The sequence below is a fragment of the Mytilus trossulus genome, chromosome 4 (genome assembly GCF_036588685.1).
Source record: "Mytilus trossulus isolate FHL-02 chromosome 4, PNRI_Mtr1.1.1.hap1, whole genome shotgun sequence".
NCBI classification, from domain to species: Eukaryota; Metazoa; Mollusca; class Bivalvia; order Mytilida; family Mytilidae; genus Mytilus; species Mytilus trossulus.
Genome location: NC_086376.1, coordinates 50764650 through 50784696, shown reverse-complemented (window position 1 = coordinate 50784696; position 20047 = coordinate 50764650). Strand labels below are relative to the sequence as shown.

Sequence of the window (20047 nt, the reverse complement as noted above, 5' to 3'; positions counted from 1 at the left end):
ACAGCCAGGTGAGTTATAAATGCAATGCAGGTGTTTGTTTAGTTTACACCACCAGCAGGAACAAAAAAAATGCCCATCAAAAATATTTCTGAAACATAAATGCATTTATTTCACTTCTATATATATGTAGTGGATGTTGGGCCTTATTTTTTTCCAACTATTCTGTATTCTGTATTCTGTATTCCAACTATACAGTCTAGTCTGTACACAGATTAGTTTAATTATGTCTATATACATTATATTTTCCATTTGTTGTGATGGAAATTTGTTGTATTTTAAGCAGGAAGATAAGCTTTCAAATATGACATTCCAAATATACAATTACAAAAAAATGTAGATGTTATTGAACTGAACTATTTTTCACATAACAATAGCTTATAAATTATTATAAGCAGATTTATTTCAAATGACTGATCAAGATTTGTTCTAAACATGCTAATATTGTAAATAGTTTATTATATTCATTGTTTTATCTATTATTATAGGTCATTTATTTACGGACACACCATGGTTACATTGTCTAATATTTGATTATATTGGAGATATGAGTAAAGTTATTTAATTGTTTACCTGGGGATTTGATGAAAACATAACCTGATAACCTGGTGCATAATAAATAATTGTAGAGGCATTTGTTTACAAGTGCATACATATTTGGTGTGTTTACTTTAAAAGCAATAAACTTTTATCATATTTTGCTTTCAGACAGTGACAATGACAGTTAAGTAAAGGTACTTCTGATATAAAGTTGAAGTTTTGAGTTTGAGAAGACAAACATGGGAACTGGATATATAAGTATAGCAATATTTGTTTTGTTTTGCTGCTTTCATTTTGGAAATGCTGCAGATCCAGTACTATCTTGGACTGCATGGACTGATTCTGTTGGAAATACTGCCAATGAAAATAGTGATGTAGTGTGGGCACCAATCCCTCTTCCTGATAATACTTCTTATAAACTAGGAGCCATTGAGTATGACAGCAGAGGTCTCGAGCCACTGTATAATTTTGCTAAAGCATTTATAAATGGGGCTGTATTTCCATATGGAGTAAGCTGGGGTAAGCATTTCAGTATATATTTTTCATGTATCATTTCAACAAACACCTCAAAAAGATTTTAACCAATGCAATAAAACCAGAAAAACAGAAAGTCTTATGCAATGCTATGGACAGTCACACCAGATGTCAATTGCACAGAATCTATGGACAAGTTGTGGAAAAAGTAGGGCTTAAATCAATATATTGTTTTTTTCCCCAATCCTGACCCTGCCAAGCCAGGTGTGGGTAGGTAGGTAGGGAAAATAATTTGTTTTTTCCATAAAGCTGGAATATTATGGTTGATCCATCATCATCAAGCTAGTCCAAGATTACAACGGCTGTTTTGCCAGACAAGCTGGGGCCTTGGGACCCACGGCCCCAGCTTATCTGGCAAAACAGCCGTTGGACATCAGAGTAATCTCGGACTACATCAAGCAAGCCTGAAAATTAAAAATGAAATAAATAATATTAGTCTTAGATTTGAAAATAAAATTTTATGAGTAACACAGTTATTGCAGGGTCCGTCTGGATAGGAAAAACAAACAATATTTTATTTTAGGCCTAAGAAGTACAAGTAAAATATAAAAAAAAACCAATAGTCTTGGTCTTGTTTTGGTTCAAGGTATAAAAATAAATTATGTGACGTATGTTCATGTACTATAATAAGCAACAGTAACAACTTGTATGATAAGAGAAATTATGTTACCCCTTCAGTTGTAAAACTAATAAAAATGTTCATTCCTTTTGAAAGTATGTTGATTTGGTTGGTGATTTAATGGGGAAAGGACATTACAGAGATATGTATAAGTGATTTCAATAGCCTTGATAATTTAAGGAAATTTAAAAGATGTCCTTAAAGTTCACATATATTTTAAACATTTAAAGTCTTATGTATTAATAGCCAATTACCCATATTTTTGTATGTAATTGATAACACATCCTTGGAATACAGGACATACTATGGTACCAACGTTTATCTGTCCATCCATCAACATGTTGTAGGATTACTCAAAAGAGTAGTTTCAGAAAGGATTATTTCAATTGTTTCATTTGCTTTGTGAACAAAGCCATGCTCTAAATCCAATAAAATTTGTTTGCACATGATGCTTATATCGAATTCTTCAGAAAAATTAAATTTATCAAATTATCATGCACTTAATATATTTCCTTAACTTTAAAACACTTTCAAACTCTTAAGTGATGCACATGATATTACTTATTCATTTATTATGACTGTAAATGTGTTGCATTCTGAAATTGACATATTTGACCTAGATACGACACCCGTTCATGCTGGCTGTTCAAACTCCTCCCTGTGAAAAATCACAGTTGCTTCTTTACAAACAAAAATGGGAGGTTCATGGAAGAGCCTGCACAAACACTTTTGCACTTATACTTATCGGACATAGAAATATCCTATTCAGAATCGAAATAATGTTCAGCAAAAGAAGATCTACAAATAAAATTGACAAACTGTTTTTCTTGTGTAGAAATGTCCTTTACAACTGTTAAAGATTATGACAAAATTATTTCACCATTTTTCTCGTTATATCCTCAGAATCTTAAAAATATTTATGACCAGAGAGGTCTGGAGACAACATATGGGAGTTATTTCCCCTTTTGAATTTTTAATAAGAAAAATATAGTTGTATTATTGTTAAACCATAAGTGATAGAGACCTAGCGTCTTTTCATTTGAGGTCATTTATAAATTTGGATTTTTGCTTATTTTCACCTCTTTTCAAACACTATATAAGATATCGACAACACATTTTTACTTTATTGTTAGTCGCAACATGTCGTAACACAAAAAGATTGGTGTGAAGGCTACACTAAAATTAATTAAGAGTTTCTCACCTCTTGTATTTAAAAATATGCATATGGTGATTTAACTCACCAACCAAATATAATCCAGACATGCAGGGATGTGTTGACTTGAGGTCCATGGTTTATGACCTTGAAATTGAGCTCAAGGTCATAGATTGATTTGAAGTTCTAGATTTTGACCTTTGCTTTTACCTCATAAAATATGCATGATAAAGGCAAGGGACTATTTGCATTAAGTTGCAAGCCATATGACCTTGAAAAGGGAACCACAAGTGACCTTATGTAAACTGGAAGTAGCTATTTTTTTGTACTTTTTGAATTTAAAAGTCATAATGCAGAACCATAAACTGTAGATTTTTAACATTAATTTTTGTTGTCTCTCTATAAGATTTCATGGGGATTTGATTTCGTGGTTTCCTTAAATGTAAGTGGTATTACATGTATATGGAGGTTAAATTTTCGTGGGTTTTTTAATTTCGAGGATATATTCTTTCCATGAAATAAAGGAAATTAAATCCTCCACGAAATGTTCTGCTTTTACAGTATTCTTCAGGAATCAGTGTCAATTAAACAGTTAAATAATACCGGTTGTAACATTTTTCAAAAACTGAAGTAACAAATTATTTCCTTTATTTAAAAAATATTGTGTAGAAGCCATATATTTTTGGAATCAGCGTATTTTAAGCTATCATTTGACGCTGATAGTGACTTTTACTATTTCATATCAAAATAATTGGGTTTTTTTTTTGGTGGAAACCCCTTTCAATTGTTCTCTAAACAAGTAGTTTTTAATAGTATTTTATTTTCTTGAATTTCAAGAAACATGGCTAAAATGGAACATAGGTGTAAAATGCATTTCTTTGCTTTTGAAGAAATATATATATGACAGATATTTGAGGAACATTTCAATGGAATTTTTTTAAGCCAGTCATTAATATTATTGAAAATTTCAATGAATAGCAAAGATAACCATTCATGAAAAGTTACAGGTGAGCAAGTGATGAAGTTGATCTAATTTGTTTTTTACAGGAGTTATTGATAAAATAATAAATGGGACATTGATTAATGATGTCACAGAAAATTACCTTGATGTAAGTAGAAACAGCTATATTTTTTTTGTCTTGCCAGCGCCATAAGTCGCAGATAGCGAGACATATTTGTATAACAATTCAGTTGCAACAGAGTTAACTATTTGCTTCAAGCTTTAACTTTCAAAAATGTGCAGATGCCTTAAATTATGTTAGGAAGTTTCTGTCTGTCATATGTCTATTGACTATATTTTTATTTATTCAATGACTGTTAGAAAAAAATTACCTATTATGACCTAAGTGACAGCAACAATTTAGTAAAGCTGCGTCTTTTATTAAGTGACATGCTACACCAATAAGATTGGCATCTTCAACAAAGATGATAGGCAAAACAAGATCTATATTTAAGATGAATGGAGAAATTCGTCCCAACAAATCCTTTAATTATTGGCTACATTACCCTTTATAAAAATTATGTTAATTTTCCGATTTCTTAACTTTTACGAAAAATTTCTCTGAAACTACTCGGCTAAATCTAACCACACTTTGCCAAAATCATCATATGGGTATCTTGTTTAAAAAAAATGTGTCTGCCCCTGATTACCAATCAAGATGACCAACATGGCTAAAAATAGAACATAGTGTTAAATGCACAATTCAGTGGCGGATCCAGAAATTTTCATAAGTGGGGGCCCACTGACTGACCTAAGAGGGGGCCCACTCCAGTCACGCTTCAATGATTCCCTATATAAGCAACCAAATTTTTTCCCAAAAAGGGCCCACCCCCCCTAAATCCGCCTCTGCAATTTCGTTCTAATTTTGAAAACTGTTATGAATAGAGAAAATCTGACTGAAGTCTGAACAATGTTGGAGTGTGCCCTCTGTTGAATATATGGACCATAATTTGGTATTCGGCCTTTGGTTTCTTTTTGTATCCTTTTTTATAAGTTCTAAAACTTTAACTTTTATTCTGTGGGTTGTGTTGGTGTTAGAATAGTATTAATGGAACAATTGAGTTTTTCGAGAAAAAATTAATACATTTTGATTCACCGTTTACGTGACAGGAAACTTAACAGGAAACCAATCTTTATTTTCTTTATTCTGCACAATATATTTCAAAAGACATAATTGAACACCATGACTAGTGTTACTTGCTTCATGTTAATATTTAAAATCTATTTTCAATGTTAAATTAAAGGTTTTTTTAAACGCGACAGGAAACCATAAGAAACCGAAAGCACTTTTTAGTTTTATTTTATTGCAAAATCTGCTTAAAATAATCTGAACAGTATGCTTTTTCTTAAAATCCATCTTAAATGTAACAGTATTATAAAACTCCTAAATATGTGCTTGTTTTGAAAACAATTAGTACAATTTATTCAGGAATTTCCATATTTTCTTCATTGATACAGGATACCATAATCTTTGTATCTTCATGTTTTAGCCAAAAAAATGTATTTATATTTGTTTTTGAAATTCCAGTTATATATACAATTTAGTCCAAATCATTGGCAATATAAAAAAATTTATATACATTAAAGAAAAAAACTTTTAACTTGGAATTAGAATCTTTAAAATAGGCACCATGTGATATTTGTGACCTGTACATGGTTTCCACATTTTAACCTACTTTAGTGGGCTAAAATCAATAAAGTACTTCCTTTCAAGTCATGCATGGTAAAAGATTACTTTTCCTTTGACAAGTTTATTGCGTTTCTGAAAAGTGTTTGTAGAACATGAATAAAAAAAAATAATTAAAAATTGTGAGAAAGATACCAACTTTGTACATTCCAAGTGTAACGGTATATTAACATGTATTTTTTATAAATTATCTTTATTCACCTATAATATCCAGTAATATTTACTGCTGAAGCAAAATCAATCCAACAAACATCGGCACCATGAATGATAAGAGACGTAATTTCGATTGAATTTTCCAAGGACCCTTTACTTCGTTATTGGGCATTTATTTTCACACAAGATTGTATGTAACATTATGCACATAGGAAAAATAAAAGACCCCCGGCGCAATCTCTTTGAAAATTGTATTTTCCTTTTTTAAACAAGACGAAACAAGTCTACAGATTATGTTTGCTAACATCCCGTTGGAAACAAAAACAATGTTTATTAGACCTAGTTTTTTGTATATCTAGCTGTAAGGGTGTGATCACATGTTAGTCACATGTTTCACGTATGACCGGAAATGATTAGAACTCAATGACAAAAACAATTTTAATAAATAACTTGACTTCTGTTTCGTGTGAAATGTAACACATCATTTTTTAACTTAATTATTATGAAGAACAAAACAAAAATGTAAATCATCTCTGATTTACCTATTTGAACATCTCGCGAGAGTTCATATTTGCATATTGTTGCAAAGAATTCTTTTACAACAAAGCAGATTACACCATCTAAAATTTGCGTTACGAAATGGGAAACCAAAGTAACAACAGTGTTTTTACACCTGCTACAGAAATACTAATAGTTCTTGGTATTTTCTTCTCACTATTCTTATTGGTCGATGTTCTTTATTATTTGAAAGCAAAAGTTACGAATTTGCGGGTGACGATTATCTATAAATCAGTCAGCGTTATGCACTTAGGAAGCGAAAAGTAACGCGAGAAACGACACTTTTTTCTAGGGAAGAGTAGCATTCACTTGTATGTTGATAAAAATAATGGCATCTTTAGATGTAGTTACAACTTTTCTTACAGTAATTCACAATTTTATCTCTTTTCTATAGTTATAGGAAACGAGCCGAATAGCAAATTATGGTCCATATGCACTAATTCTTAGGTGAGCAACACTGGCTCTTTAGGGCCTCCAGTTATTGTTTTACACCTAAATAATTTTACATTTAATTTTCTGATAAAAGAAAAAAAAAGCAGTAAAAGAAATAGGTAAATTGTTTGAATATTATTTGTTTCTGTGAAAGTATAACGCCAGGAATGATTTATGCTCTTGTCATAGATACGATTTATTCTATTTCAGTATGTGAAGGAATTTGCTGGCTATGGTGCCCTAATAGTGATTGGTTTCCTGTTTATATTTCTATTTCCTTTAATTGGAATGTGTTTCTGTTGCTGCCGATGTTGCTGTAATAATTGTGGTGGTGCTATGAAGCAGAAACCGGAAGATGCAGACAACCATTGCAAAAGAAGAACCTTTGCTGTTATTTTGTTTGTCTTAATTACATTTATAGTGTAAGTTATCCAGTGTCTTTAACATACATTTCATATGAAATGTAAAAGAAATATACAAAAACAAATTTTCATTTGTGTAAAAAAAAAATCAAATTTATTGATTATTTATTGGTGTCTCTTTAACACATGTAATGGTGCTTAAAGAAAGCTATGATCTGTGATATGACATATATACTAGACCACACCAGCATCATGCATTCAATGGGGGCTCCTGATTGAATTAAATTACCTTTGCCTTATTTTTAGTCTGGATTTTAAGTATTCGCTTTGTCATTTGATGAAGTCGTGCTGGTTTATAAGATGTACAGCTTTCTTTGCTTTCAAAATCTTCCTGGTTGAACCAGTTCTGGTTTTCTCACTACAATATATATAGCAGTGGTACTCCATATTGTGGAGGGAAGAATACAAAGTAAACTTCAACCAGAATTGCATGTGATCTAATTTCTATTGGTATTGTATTGGATTTCACCTGGAACTTGTTAAATTCTGGTAATGTTAGTTATTTGGAAAACAAAAGGGCCTGGAATGATGTAAATTTTAATCAACACCATTGTTCTATATTAGTTATTCATAAAGTTGAAGTCGTTTTTATTGCATGACCTCTAACAAGTTTGACCTCGTTATTTAGTTTTATAGATGTACAATTGTTAGTCAAGTATGATTTTCATCCTAGAAAGGATATAGTTTAAATATAATATCTTTCAAACCTTATCATTAGTTATATCTTGATAATATTGTATGAATATATATTTATATTGTCAGAGCTGGAATGATATGTGTGTATATTTCAAATGACCAGATGACAGATACAGTTACAACCTTTGACAGTACAGCATCAAATGCATTGGATGACCTTGTAACATTTATCGACATTTTTGTTTATGTAAGTTTTTGATATATAGTATAGTTATGTACTAGTTTTAAATATATAGTATAGTTATGTACTAGTTTTAAATATGTAGTATAGTTATGTACTGAACTACTGACAACAATATCATTATACTCCCTCTCTGAAGGAGGAATATACTGTTTGACCCCTAGTCCAAATAATTATTACATCTTGAAAAGCTATTATAATATAAATTTTTTACGCCTTACACGACATCGCAGAAAGGCATGAAAGCAAAAATTGAAATAGCCTTCAAAGTCATAATTATTTGGACTAATTTGACCCCTATTTGTTTGTCCTTCCAATAAAAACAGAATTACCTTCTAATTTTCTCAAGAACTACAAATCAGAGCTTCTAGTCATTTAGTATGCTGTGTAGTTTGACACTTATCAACTTTCTATAAACCTTAAATTTTAACTTAAAATGGCCATAAATGAAAATTTTGTTGATTTTTTTTTTAGGAACTACAAAAAAGAGCTTTCTGAAATTTTTAATCGGGTTTCATGTGAACATGCCATAAAGAATATACCTATAATACATTTTCATATTCATATGACATCTTATTGTTTTAAAATTCAAAGGTCATCTACTGAGTGAGTGATTTTCAGTTTAAAATGATTGTAAGTTGGACATCATCAGACCTCCTGTAATTAATTTTACTTTATTAGTTTAACAGGATTTTCATGTTTCAATGGTCTAAAGAAACATTAATTTATTTTTTTTATAAATAGAAGATGTGGTATGAGTGACATTGAGACAGCTCTCAATTTCAGTCACAATCCACAGAAATTGGTAGCAATGAAAATAATTGCATCCACAGCAGTTTTACTCTAATAAATGCATATAATTACTAGAAGATTAAAAAACCTTGATAAGGAGGTAACCTACATGACTCAGCTGTCAGACTAACTTATGTTCTGTCATTCCTTTTGTAGCAAATAAAGCATGTTGCGCTTGCTAATTTCAACTTTACCAAAGATGTTATTTATAGAGATTTAGATAGTAAGTACCTTTTTTTATTTTACTTATAAACTACGGAAACTACAGAACACTATCTTGTTGCAGTCTGCACCTTATACATTTGTAGTCAATTTTTTTTTTTTTTTAGCTCACCTCTTTCTTAAAAGGAATTTTGAGCTTCTGTTAACTGACTTGGTATTTATTGTAAACTTTGAAAATCACCTGAAACTACTGGGCTAAATTTGACCTAAACTTTATATCTGAATGTTTGTTATGGAATGTAGGTAGTTGATTTGATTCATGAACAAGCACGACTGTTATTGATAAACATAAATAGAAGGGCTAAAATACAGCAGGTCAAGGTTCTTTCTTCAGTGGACATATGTACCTGTCAACTGACCCCTATCTTGCTGGTGTGTTAAAACTCAATTTTACCCCACCCAGAATTTTTCAAATAACTGCCTGGTCGTGAATTATCCCAAATATCCTGTAAAAAATATGTATATTCACCCAGATTCTTGAGCCTTTAAACTGTTTTCTTAAGTAATTTTATTTTAATATTGGCAATTTCATTTGACAGCTTTAAAACTAGTGTCAAAACACTGCGAATGAACACCAATCACCTGAGCTTTAAGTTCATAGGTAATTTGTCTATTTCAAAGTTGTTTGACAAAAAAATTGAATTAATTCCCCTTTTTGTCTTTCAGAGCCTTCACAATATACTCCTAAAATTTATGGTTTATTTTTTGTAAAAAGATTTAATTTTAAGCAATTTGAATGCAAATACCTATCAGGACAATTAGAAAATAAGCATCTCTATACTTCCTTAAAATTCTTATTTTTTATGCCCCACCTACGATTGTAGAGGGGCATTATGTTTTCTGGTCTGTGCCTCTGTTCGTTCCTCCCGCTTCAGGTTAAAGTTTTTGGTCAAGGTAGTTTTTGATGAAGTTGAAGTCCAATCAATTTGAAACTTAGTACACATGTTCCCTATGATATGATCTTTCTAATTTCAATGTCAAATTAAAGTATTGACCCCACTTTCATGGTCCACTAGACAAAGAAAAAGATAGTGTGAAGCGGCGTTTTGCATTTGCACCGATCTGCATATCATTTGCGCCGATTTTTTCTTTCATTTGCGCCGATTTTTCTTTTCATTTGCGCCGATTTTTTTACAGGTAAATTACAGGTGAAATGATATAAGAAGATGTGGTACGAGTGCCAATGAGACAACTCTCCATCCCAGTAATGCTATTTTCATTTATCATTAAAGACCTCTTCCGTTAGCATGTTATGAATTGTCAATCATAACATGCATATAAATGTTGTCTCCTGTTTTAAATCAAGAAGTAAAAATCTAAGATAAAAGCACTTTGTTTATACTAAAATGACGAATTAAAAATATATGTACAGCATTCAAATCCATAAAAACGGAATACATTCAAATCATAAATCTGTTTTTGCCGAGTATGTATACTAGGCAATACATCTAATATATTCCTTTCTTATGATTTCGTCTCTTTTATATTTGGCGTAATTGTCGATAAAGAAGGCCATCTTTTCTTTGTCTGGCATATGTACTGGTGGGGGCATTTCTAGAGTTCGCATTTTCTCACAAGGGGGCTATTAAACCAAGAGTTCCACATGGTGAAGTTGAAATCATCCCTTCGTTAATTTTATGGACGCCATCACGAATTGGTTGACCGTTATGGAATGTGTACGTGTATGTTGTCTACGAAAGTATGAAATTTGTCATCAGAAGGAGCGGAGCGTCAGACAATGTCAAACGTAAAGCAGTCATCGATTTCATTTAGGGAAAGGAATGGTAACCCGAAACATTGGGATAGCCATTTACCAATTGCAATGTCACTTGATTTGTCTTTATACTCTGTGCTTGGCCAATGTAAAAGTATTAACTTACCTGTAACTTACCTGTAAATCCAATTAGGAAAAAATATAAAATCAGCGCAAATGAAAAAATGAAATTGGCGCAAATGAAAGAATGAAAATTTTCAAAATCGGCGCAAATGTCATACGCCAGTGTGAAGCTCAGGTTAAAGTTTTTGGTCAAGGTAGTTTTTGATGAAGTTGAAGTCCAATCAACTTGAAACTTAGTACACATGTTCCCTATGATATGATCTTTCTAATTTTAATGTCAAATTAAAGTATTTATCCCAATTTCATGGTCCACTGAACAAAGAAAAAGATAGTGTGAAGCTCAGGTAAAAGTTTTTGGTCAAGGTAGTTTTTGATGAAGTTGAAGTCCAATCAACTTGAAACTTAGTACACATGTTAACTATGATATGATCTTTCTAATTTTAATGTCAAATTAAAGTATTTATCCCAATTTCATGGTCCACTGAACTAAGAAAAAGATAGTGTGAAGCTCAGGTTAAAGTTTTTGGTCAAGGTAGTTTTTGATGAAGTTGAAGTCCAATCAACTTGAAACTTAGTACACATGTTAACTATGATATGATCTTTCTAATTTTAATGCCAAATTAAAGTATTGACCCCAATTTCACGGTCCAGTGAACATGTAAAATGATAGTGTGAGTGGGGCATCCGTGTACTATGGACACATTCTTGTTTTTTAATATTCCAATATCATCTACTATCAATTACCATTGGGGGAAAAAATGATCAAAAAGATGCAAGCCAGGGCCTACTGAGCAAGGCCCTCATTAGTAGTCCAGGTCATTAAAGATGATTAACGTAATTTTCACATGTTTTTCACATGAACATAATAATAACCTTCAAACGTAACATGATTTTCACATATTTTTTTAAATGAACATGATGTGACTAGCAACATATAACCTCCTTAATCTAATCCCTTCATCTTACATTCATGTATTTGTTCAATAATTTCCAAAAGATAAATACAAGGAACTCATTTCATATGACTTTAAGAATTGCAATGTATTTTAGTTTAAACAAATATCATTTATGTTTGATAGTAATGTATAGCCTAACAAAGGTTGACAATTGTTTCTCATATTTGATCAGGTATTGGTTATATAGTTGGGATACCTGTGAGATCAACTTTGAAAACCAGTGGTGGAGTTGATACAGCCCTTGATAGTGCTTTTGGTCTTGCTTCAAGTAGGTATTTTATTTGCTACATTATAATGAAAATAAAGGTAAAAAAAATCTGTATGATATTTGTTGCCTTTTAAAGAGTAAGATTTAACACTGTTCAGTTTTCACTTTTAAATACATATTACAGTACTCATTTGGGATTAATACAAAACAATTGAAAATTTTATGCAGTAATTTCTTGTAGTTGTGATTAATCATTCATTTGTTTAGAGTTACAAAGCTCAGAAATGAATTAAGCCAACTAAAATTAATTATAGTAGATTTGTATCCAACTTGTGGAAAAAAAATTGACAGGTGGGAGGATTTAGTTTTTTTAATTTTTATTTCCTCTGAAACTTTATCTTTATAATATGTTTTCATATGTACATAATGTAATGGTAATAAGAATTGTTTGATATACAATAAAGTTGGTTATCAAAGTCCCCAACATGAAAAATGTGCAACGATACAATTTAGAAAACTAATGGCCTAATTTATAACATTGAAAAACAAATTCTGTGGATTTGAGGTAGATCATAAGTAAATATTTTTTGAAACAGAATTTTCTTATACTTAGCCAAAATGAAGATTTTACTATGCTCTTTTCAAAAATAGAATAAAAAGTATGGGTCACCGTGCTATTTTTCTTGCTATGAGTGAGTGAAAATTGCCTAAATTTGGTTAGATTGTTCATGGAAAAACACATTTGTGTGCATAAAAAAAAAATCTATGAAATAGAATTTAGAAATAAATTGTGAAAAGATATTTTATGTAATATATTTTAAGAAAATAAAAATAAAAAATGGTGTCACCGAGTTGTTTTCTTTCTACAAGTAAAAAGAAAAAAATTCCCTATCAGTCCAGTATAAAATTTTACATTTGTACTAAAAGAGTTATCTTCACTTAAATGGCCTATTTGAAAAAAATGATTCTAAAAGCAAAAAAAAAGATATTTGTTCAAATATTTTGAGTTATACAATAAATTACCAAGTTTTCTTTATATCATTAAACAGTCTAATCATTAAATTGCAAATCTGTCTCCAAATTTGCAGATTTAGGCAAATAACTAGACCGGTTTTTTTACTGTGATTGTACAATCCAAGACGACGGTATACCTTAATGTTATTTGTTGGATACAAAATTTTCATGGATTTCATGGAGACAGGTGAACCGCAAAATTAAATGTTTAATGAATAACAAGTTTTCTATAGGCTTGTATGCAGACCTTGGCAAAACCATGAAATTAGGTAATATAACAACAAACATGTAAGTTTTCCTTATACCATGGAAATTGGTACCTATGGAAGTAAAAAAATCTACAGTATGACAGACGCAAACATACCTGTCAACTGACCCGGATTCTGCGGGTGTGACCCGAGATTTTCACAATTCTGAGGGATCACCCGGATCACCCGCCGGGTCATTGAAATAACCCGGAAATTCCAAAAATGACCCGATTTCATCCGTATTTCTTAGCCTTGAGATTGATTTTCATAAGTAATATTCCTTTGAAATACCGGCAAATTCGTAATGTTTCCATGAACATGCAGTTCATCTAACTATGTAAACTGTCAAATTAAGTGACCCATTAAGTGCATGGCTTCACTTGACAGCTTTGGTGTCAAACGCACTGTTGATTAACACCAATTACCTTAGCTTTAGGTCTTAAATAAATTGCCCTGTTGTTTTACAAAGATATTTTAACTAAGAGTTACTTCCCCTTATTTGTCACCATTCAAAATTATTCCTTATATTTACGTTTTATGGGTGAAAAAGATTAAATCATAATAATATAAAATTCAAATACATATTGAAAAATAACTTTTCATTATTTTTATACCTTTATACAATTTTTTAAAAAAAGTTGAAAATTATTTTTTACATTTATACTTCCTTTAACTGTATTACTATATTTTATCATAGTCTAATTTCCTTCTCAATTGAGAGATACCGACCGTGCAAGGGCTGTATAGCCAGTCAAGGTCGTTAAAAACTTCCATTTGTTGATTGAGAGATGAATGTTCATACATGTATTACCTCTACATGGACTTGGTATGTTTAAATGCTAGTAGTCTCATTTAAAATTACATTAGAAAAATAAATTTTAGATGATGACAAGAAGTAAAGTACATAAGACTGTGATACACAAGTTTATAAAAATCTTTAAAAGTGGAAATGAAATAACAATAAATAAGATTTAAAATGACTTAACCAAGTGAACATGCATTGATGTTTTGGTATCTTTGATAAACATTATAAGAAAATGTACCATAAGTACTGAAATTCAGCTCGAAAAAGTTCGTACGCGTTATGACCTGAGATTTGATTCTTCAATGCAGGTCATGACCTGCATTTTCATCGTCACAGGTTGACAGGTATGGACGCAAAACAATGTTTTGTTTTAAGATTTGATATGTTGTTTCTGATGATTAAATGGAGGATTACGCGGCATTAGTGATATTGTAGTAATTGAAACAAGCAGAATGGTTGTGCATGCAAAAATGCAATCTTAGTGGATTGCAGGATGATTGCTTTTCAATACTAGATAATCATGATTAGATAGCAGGATGAGCAATTTGCTTGGAGGTTGATTACAGTTCCATTGTAGAAAAATCGCACTTTACTAAGGATTTTAGGGGTTTTACTTTGCATTCCTTGTTGAGCCTGCAACTTTTGTCGCAAAAGATGCATATCAAATCCTACATTTTGTCATTGCCGTCTGCTCAATGCTGCGGCGTCCACAAATATTCACTCTATGGTTAAAGTTTAGATAACCTTCTTAAGCTGTCCTGGATTTCTCCCAAACTTGGACAGAATCTTGTATATGATCATAAGAGCATGTCAAGAGGTTAATTTTGTAAAAAAATCCTGTTTATCTGTATTTTACAAATCTATTACAAATCTAGAGTCAAAATATTGGTCATTGGCTACCATCAAAGTCCAAATTAAATTTGAAAAAACTTTAATTGGAGTAAATAAATCAGCTTCAATTTAGCAGTACTAGCTAAACTTGGTATGTATCCAGTTTTTATAGAAGCTTTAAAACTGTCAATTGGTTTCTGGTTGCATGTCATAAAATCTGATAACAATTGTTTACTAAAAGATGTATATTGTTCCAACCTGCAATTAACCAATGGATTTGCTAAAAACATTAAAAAGTTACTTGTTACATTAAATTTTTCACATGTTCAAAAAATCATGATACTATTTCAAAAAGGCGTTTATTTTATGCAATTCATACCAAACTTAATGATAAATATCTTAATTATTGGAAACAAAATATATTTTGTAATAATAAATCAGTACATGGTAATAAGCTGTCAGAGAACATATAGACAGCTTAAAGAAAATTATAAATTGGAAACCTATTTATTGTTGAATATAAACAGAAAAGTAATAGGGCATTTTGCTAAAATTCGTATAAGTAATAGTGTTCTTAGAATTGAACAAGGGCGTCACACTAAAACCCCTGTAGAAGAAAGAATTTGTCCTTTGTGTCTCTTAAAAGTAGAAGATAAATTTCATTTCACTTTAAAATGTACAAAACTAAATATAATTAAAAATCAACTGTTTTCAAAAATTAGAAACATAGTTCCCTCTTTTTTCAGTATAACTAATGAAGCAAGATTTAAATTTTTGTATACGTGTGTTAAAACTAATATAATTAGAATTATTGTTAAATTTATTAGCAACATGTACATTTCTATAAATGCTTTATTAAGCACTAAATAACTTTGTGGTACCACCTCCTCATATAATGTTTATAAATTTAGTATGATATATATATATGTTCCGGACCATATGAGTATTTGGACCATACGCGTATGATGGTCATGACCATATGCGTATACTCATATGGTCCGACCATACGCGTATGGTCCGACCGTACGCGTATGGTCGGACCATATGAGTATTATACTCGTTTGGTTATTAACGGGCCGGACCATATGAGTATTTGGACCATATAGGTATTTTTTCAAATTTACAATAGAAATAATACAATAAACTTTATCTTAAAAACAAAAATACATGTAGTTTTTCTGAGATTGCTTGTTTTGGCTGCGTGCAGTGATATCGACTCGGACAATTCCAATGTGTCTACGGTGTTTTTGAGAAACTCTAGATCTCCAATATCGTAAAATGAATTTCACAGATCAATTTAGATAAAGACAGTGGCTATTTCATGGCTCTTAAATGCTATTTTACCGTCTTATAATTAAGATTAAATAGAAGTATAGAAAAAAGGAATAGAAAAAATAAAGAAACATACACTTTTAATATTTTACTTTTAAAATGTCTTAAAAAATATCATGATCTTTAAAAAATATCATGATCCTTGCCGGTGATGTCACCTACTTTAAACAATAAAATTCCTTGTACAATATGTTCTTTAATTTTGGCATCTGTTTATAATTGTACTTACAAATAGTAAGAAATATTAACTGTGCGAAACTGTTTTTTTTAAATATATTTTTTTTTAATATACATAAAATGACATTTTAGTGACGTAACAATCAGAACGGTCACACCTAATGAAGAGTTTAAAAGTATACGTGTTGATTACCCCGACCATACGCGTACGGTCCGACCATACGCGTATGGTCGGACCATATGAGTATCTATCCATATGGTCATGACCATACGCGTATGGTCCAATTACTCATATGGTCCGGAACATATATATATGTTTGTATGTTTGTGTATAACAAATTTGTATTGTCTTGGTATCAATCCTGTTATTTTGGATTTTAAACCAATAAAAATTACTTACTTACTTACTCTGTGTTCATGGTGTTTGTGGTTAAAGTTTTGAAAATTTTAATAACTTCCTTAAACTACCCTGGATTTGTACCAAGTATGGACAGGTTCTTGTTTATGATCAAAAGCTAGTGTACATAGATATAGGAAGATGTGGTGTGAGTGCCAATGAGACAACTCTCCATCCAAATAACAATTAAAAATTAAACCATTATAGGTTAAAGTACGGCCTTCAACACGGAGCCTTGGCTCACACCGAAGGAAATGTCTAGAAGGAAATTTTGTAAAAATATATTCCTGATTTTCTGTATATTAGTTATAAATGGACTTACTTTTTCTTCCAGTTAACATTACATACAGTCTGCAGTTGAAGTTTTAAAAACATTTATTAGATTCATAAACTTTCCTGGATTTTTACCAAAGTAGGATAGAATCTCACTGATATATAGTTCCCTATAGTTTTATGTATGTGCACACAATATACATATAAACTGTAAAAAAAATGGTTATATTTTTGGGGCAGTTCATTCAAGAATGAATGTCATTAAGGTGTGTTGATGGAAAGACTTTTTTAAACATTTTGATCAGGTAGTTCAAGTTGAGTATTGACACAATACTAGATGATTGACAACTGTCATTATCATCAACCATTCAGGGACAAGGTGGACCTTTAATTACAATGCCCCACCTTCTAAACTGTCAATCAAATTGACCACAAAAGTCATTACTTATCAACCTCAGTCCAGTCAAACTAAGATTTAACCTCAAACTAATTGCAACAGAAAATATTTTAGTTCTAATCTATAGTATTATGCCCTTTATATACACAGAAAAAAGTCCCATAAAATCTAACTTGAGGAAAACTCAAAATCAGCATTTTAAATTTCCTATGGAAATTAACATTGGGAGGGGAGATAACTCTTGCAAAAATTAGTCTTTTTTGGTTGTTTTTCTTGAAATTTATGTATAGAATGTTACTTTGATGGGGTTATAAGTTTGAATTTGACTAAATTATATAATCCTCTGCTCATGAAATGTACAAAACCGAAGTATTATGGGTAGTTTTATTTTTTTCCGTACATTTTTCATTAAAGAAATTGCAAATTTGAAGCTTTGTGACCATTTTGAAAAAATAATGTGAAAATTTGGTATTGTTTATATCTGTATATTATATTTTTTCAGCAACTTACTTATCTTAAGAAACTTTAAACCACAAAAAGAAGAATACATGCTTAATTATTTTTATTAAATTTGAGATTCTTTACCTTGACATGTTGAAAAATTCAATAAATGGTCACCAAATAAATTACGAAATCTAGATTATAGCTTGATAAAATATATGAAAACACCTTTAGAGTTGTTTGTTATACTCTAAAGACCACTACAAAATCAAGAATCAATACATTCTGATGAATAGAAGCGGTGAAGTTATAATTTTGTATCAATTTTTATTGATATTTCTGCCTTTTTTGCAAGAGTTATTTCCCTTTTCAATGCAAATCTCCATAGGAATTTTAAATGGTGATTTTTTTAGTTTTCCTCAAGTTAGATTTTATGGGACTTTTTTCAGTGTATATTTGGGGTATTATGCTAAAGATTAAAACTTAAAAATCTTCTGTTGCAATTACTTTCAGGTTAGGGTCAAATTTATGCTAGATTGACTGGACTACAATAATCATCTGCAATTAATCAATAATTATCAGTAATTGGCTTGTAACAGTTTTAAAATTTAAAACTTTAAATTATAGCAAACTATTTTTATTGCGTAAACCCCTGAGGGTTTACGCAGTATATATTGGACGAGTGATGTAGTCTTTCGGAACACCGGATGTTATTCGGAACACTTCTGTTCTTTCTATGACCACCTTTCAAATACATGCGCAATAGCTATGACCACCTTTCAAATGCATGCGCATTAGCTTACTAATCTGTTGAATATGCATTAGCATCTTAAGTTGCTATAGAGATATTTTACGTATGATCTGAAATTTATTATGATATAATATTTTTTCGCACACGATTACAAGCTGCTAATATTAACCTACATGCGTAGAATTTAATTAGTCAAACGAGGTAACCAGCTGTGTTTGGATATGAGATAAGATTTCATGTAAACAATGCGCTTTATATTCTGAACGAGTATAATTAACTCTTCTTAAAATAAATAAGCATATTCACCTGCGGAAAAGGATATTCACCGCGCAAAACGTCGCATGCTTTTTCATGTACAATTTTGGTAAAAAAACCTACTCAAAGTTTATAAATATGGAATAAGTATAGATATTCAATAAGAAAGGGGGGGGGGGGGGCGAATAACCGTGACTGAAATCTAAATCTAAAATTTATTTTAAAAAAATACACATTTGACCATGCAGATGTAAGAAAGGATACTTCAAGCAATGAAACAACGAATTAAATGTGCCATTTTAATTATGGCTGATAACCTTAATGTGAATCATGCATGCATTGTTAGCAGACTTAACCAGGTCGGCGATAAGATGTCGAATATGAAAAAGAAGATATGGTTTGGTGTCAATGAGACAACTATCTACAAGAAACCAAAATAACACAGAAATACAAACTATGGGTTACCGTACGGCCTTCAACAACAGGCAAAGCATGTACCGCATAGTCGGCTATATAAGGCCCTGAAATGACAATGTAAAACAATCAGTCAAAAAAGAAAATTAACAAAGTCCATATCATGTATGCGTAACTAAGTTGCTCACCAGAGGAACGCTACGCAAGTGTTTAAACCCGCGTTCAATAAGTTTGAAGTACGTGGAAATGCAAAGGTATACGCTTGGTGAACGCTTTTACTTCAGGAAAATTTTAATGGAACATAAAGCATTTCATTCAGCTCAATCGTTTGTCAAGCGTATACCTGTAAACTGCACGCACATTATATACACGCTACCAAGCGTTGAAAATGCTACAGATAAGTTTGAGACACGTTAAGGGCACATTGCATACAAAATACTCGTCGCCTTAAAGCTTTCATTCAGGAGAAGAAGTCCGATATGGGTGAAACTTCATCAAACCTACAGAAGATATTACACCCTCTCCAACCATGCAACATGGGACTAGACATAGAAGTACAGGAACTACTCCCATTAGTTTGAGATGTACAAGATCTACAAAAATATCCCGCCTGCCTCAAAGGTGCATAGGATTGACCATGGTCCAGCACTAATGATACAAGTACCAACCAGAGTTACAATGACGTTGTAGTAACTCTTTAAAGGCCACCGAGCGGCCCCTTAAAA

At 31.3% G+C, this 20047-nt stretch overlaps 1 protein-coding gene across 5 annotated transcripts in view; it reads left to right on the top strand.

Moving 5' to 3' along the window:
• Positions 1-20047, top strand: part of LOC134715470 (prominin-1-A-like) — a 103827-nt gene that overhangs the window by 15620 nt on the left and 68160 nt on the right. For all 5 annotated transcript variants that reach the window (XR_010106726.1, XR_010106725.1, XM_063577655.1 and 2 more), the window contains exons 2-7: positions 706-1056; positions 3891-3952; positions 6884-7095; positions 7858-7978; positions 8921-8987; positions 11952-12047. Coding sequence is in view for 3 of the 5 variants with exons in the window: in XM_063577655.1 (XP_063433725.1) it covers positions 777-1056; positions 3891-3952; positions 6884-7095; positions 7858-7978; positions 8921-8987; positions 11952-12047 (838 nt within the window). In the remaining 2 variants the exon portion in view is untranslated. The remainder of the gene's footprint in view (positions 1-705; positions 1057-3890; positions 3953-6883; positions 7096-7857; positions 7979-8920; positions 8988-11951; positions 12048-20047) is intronic.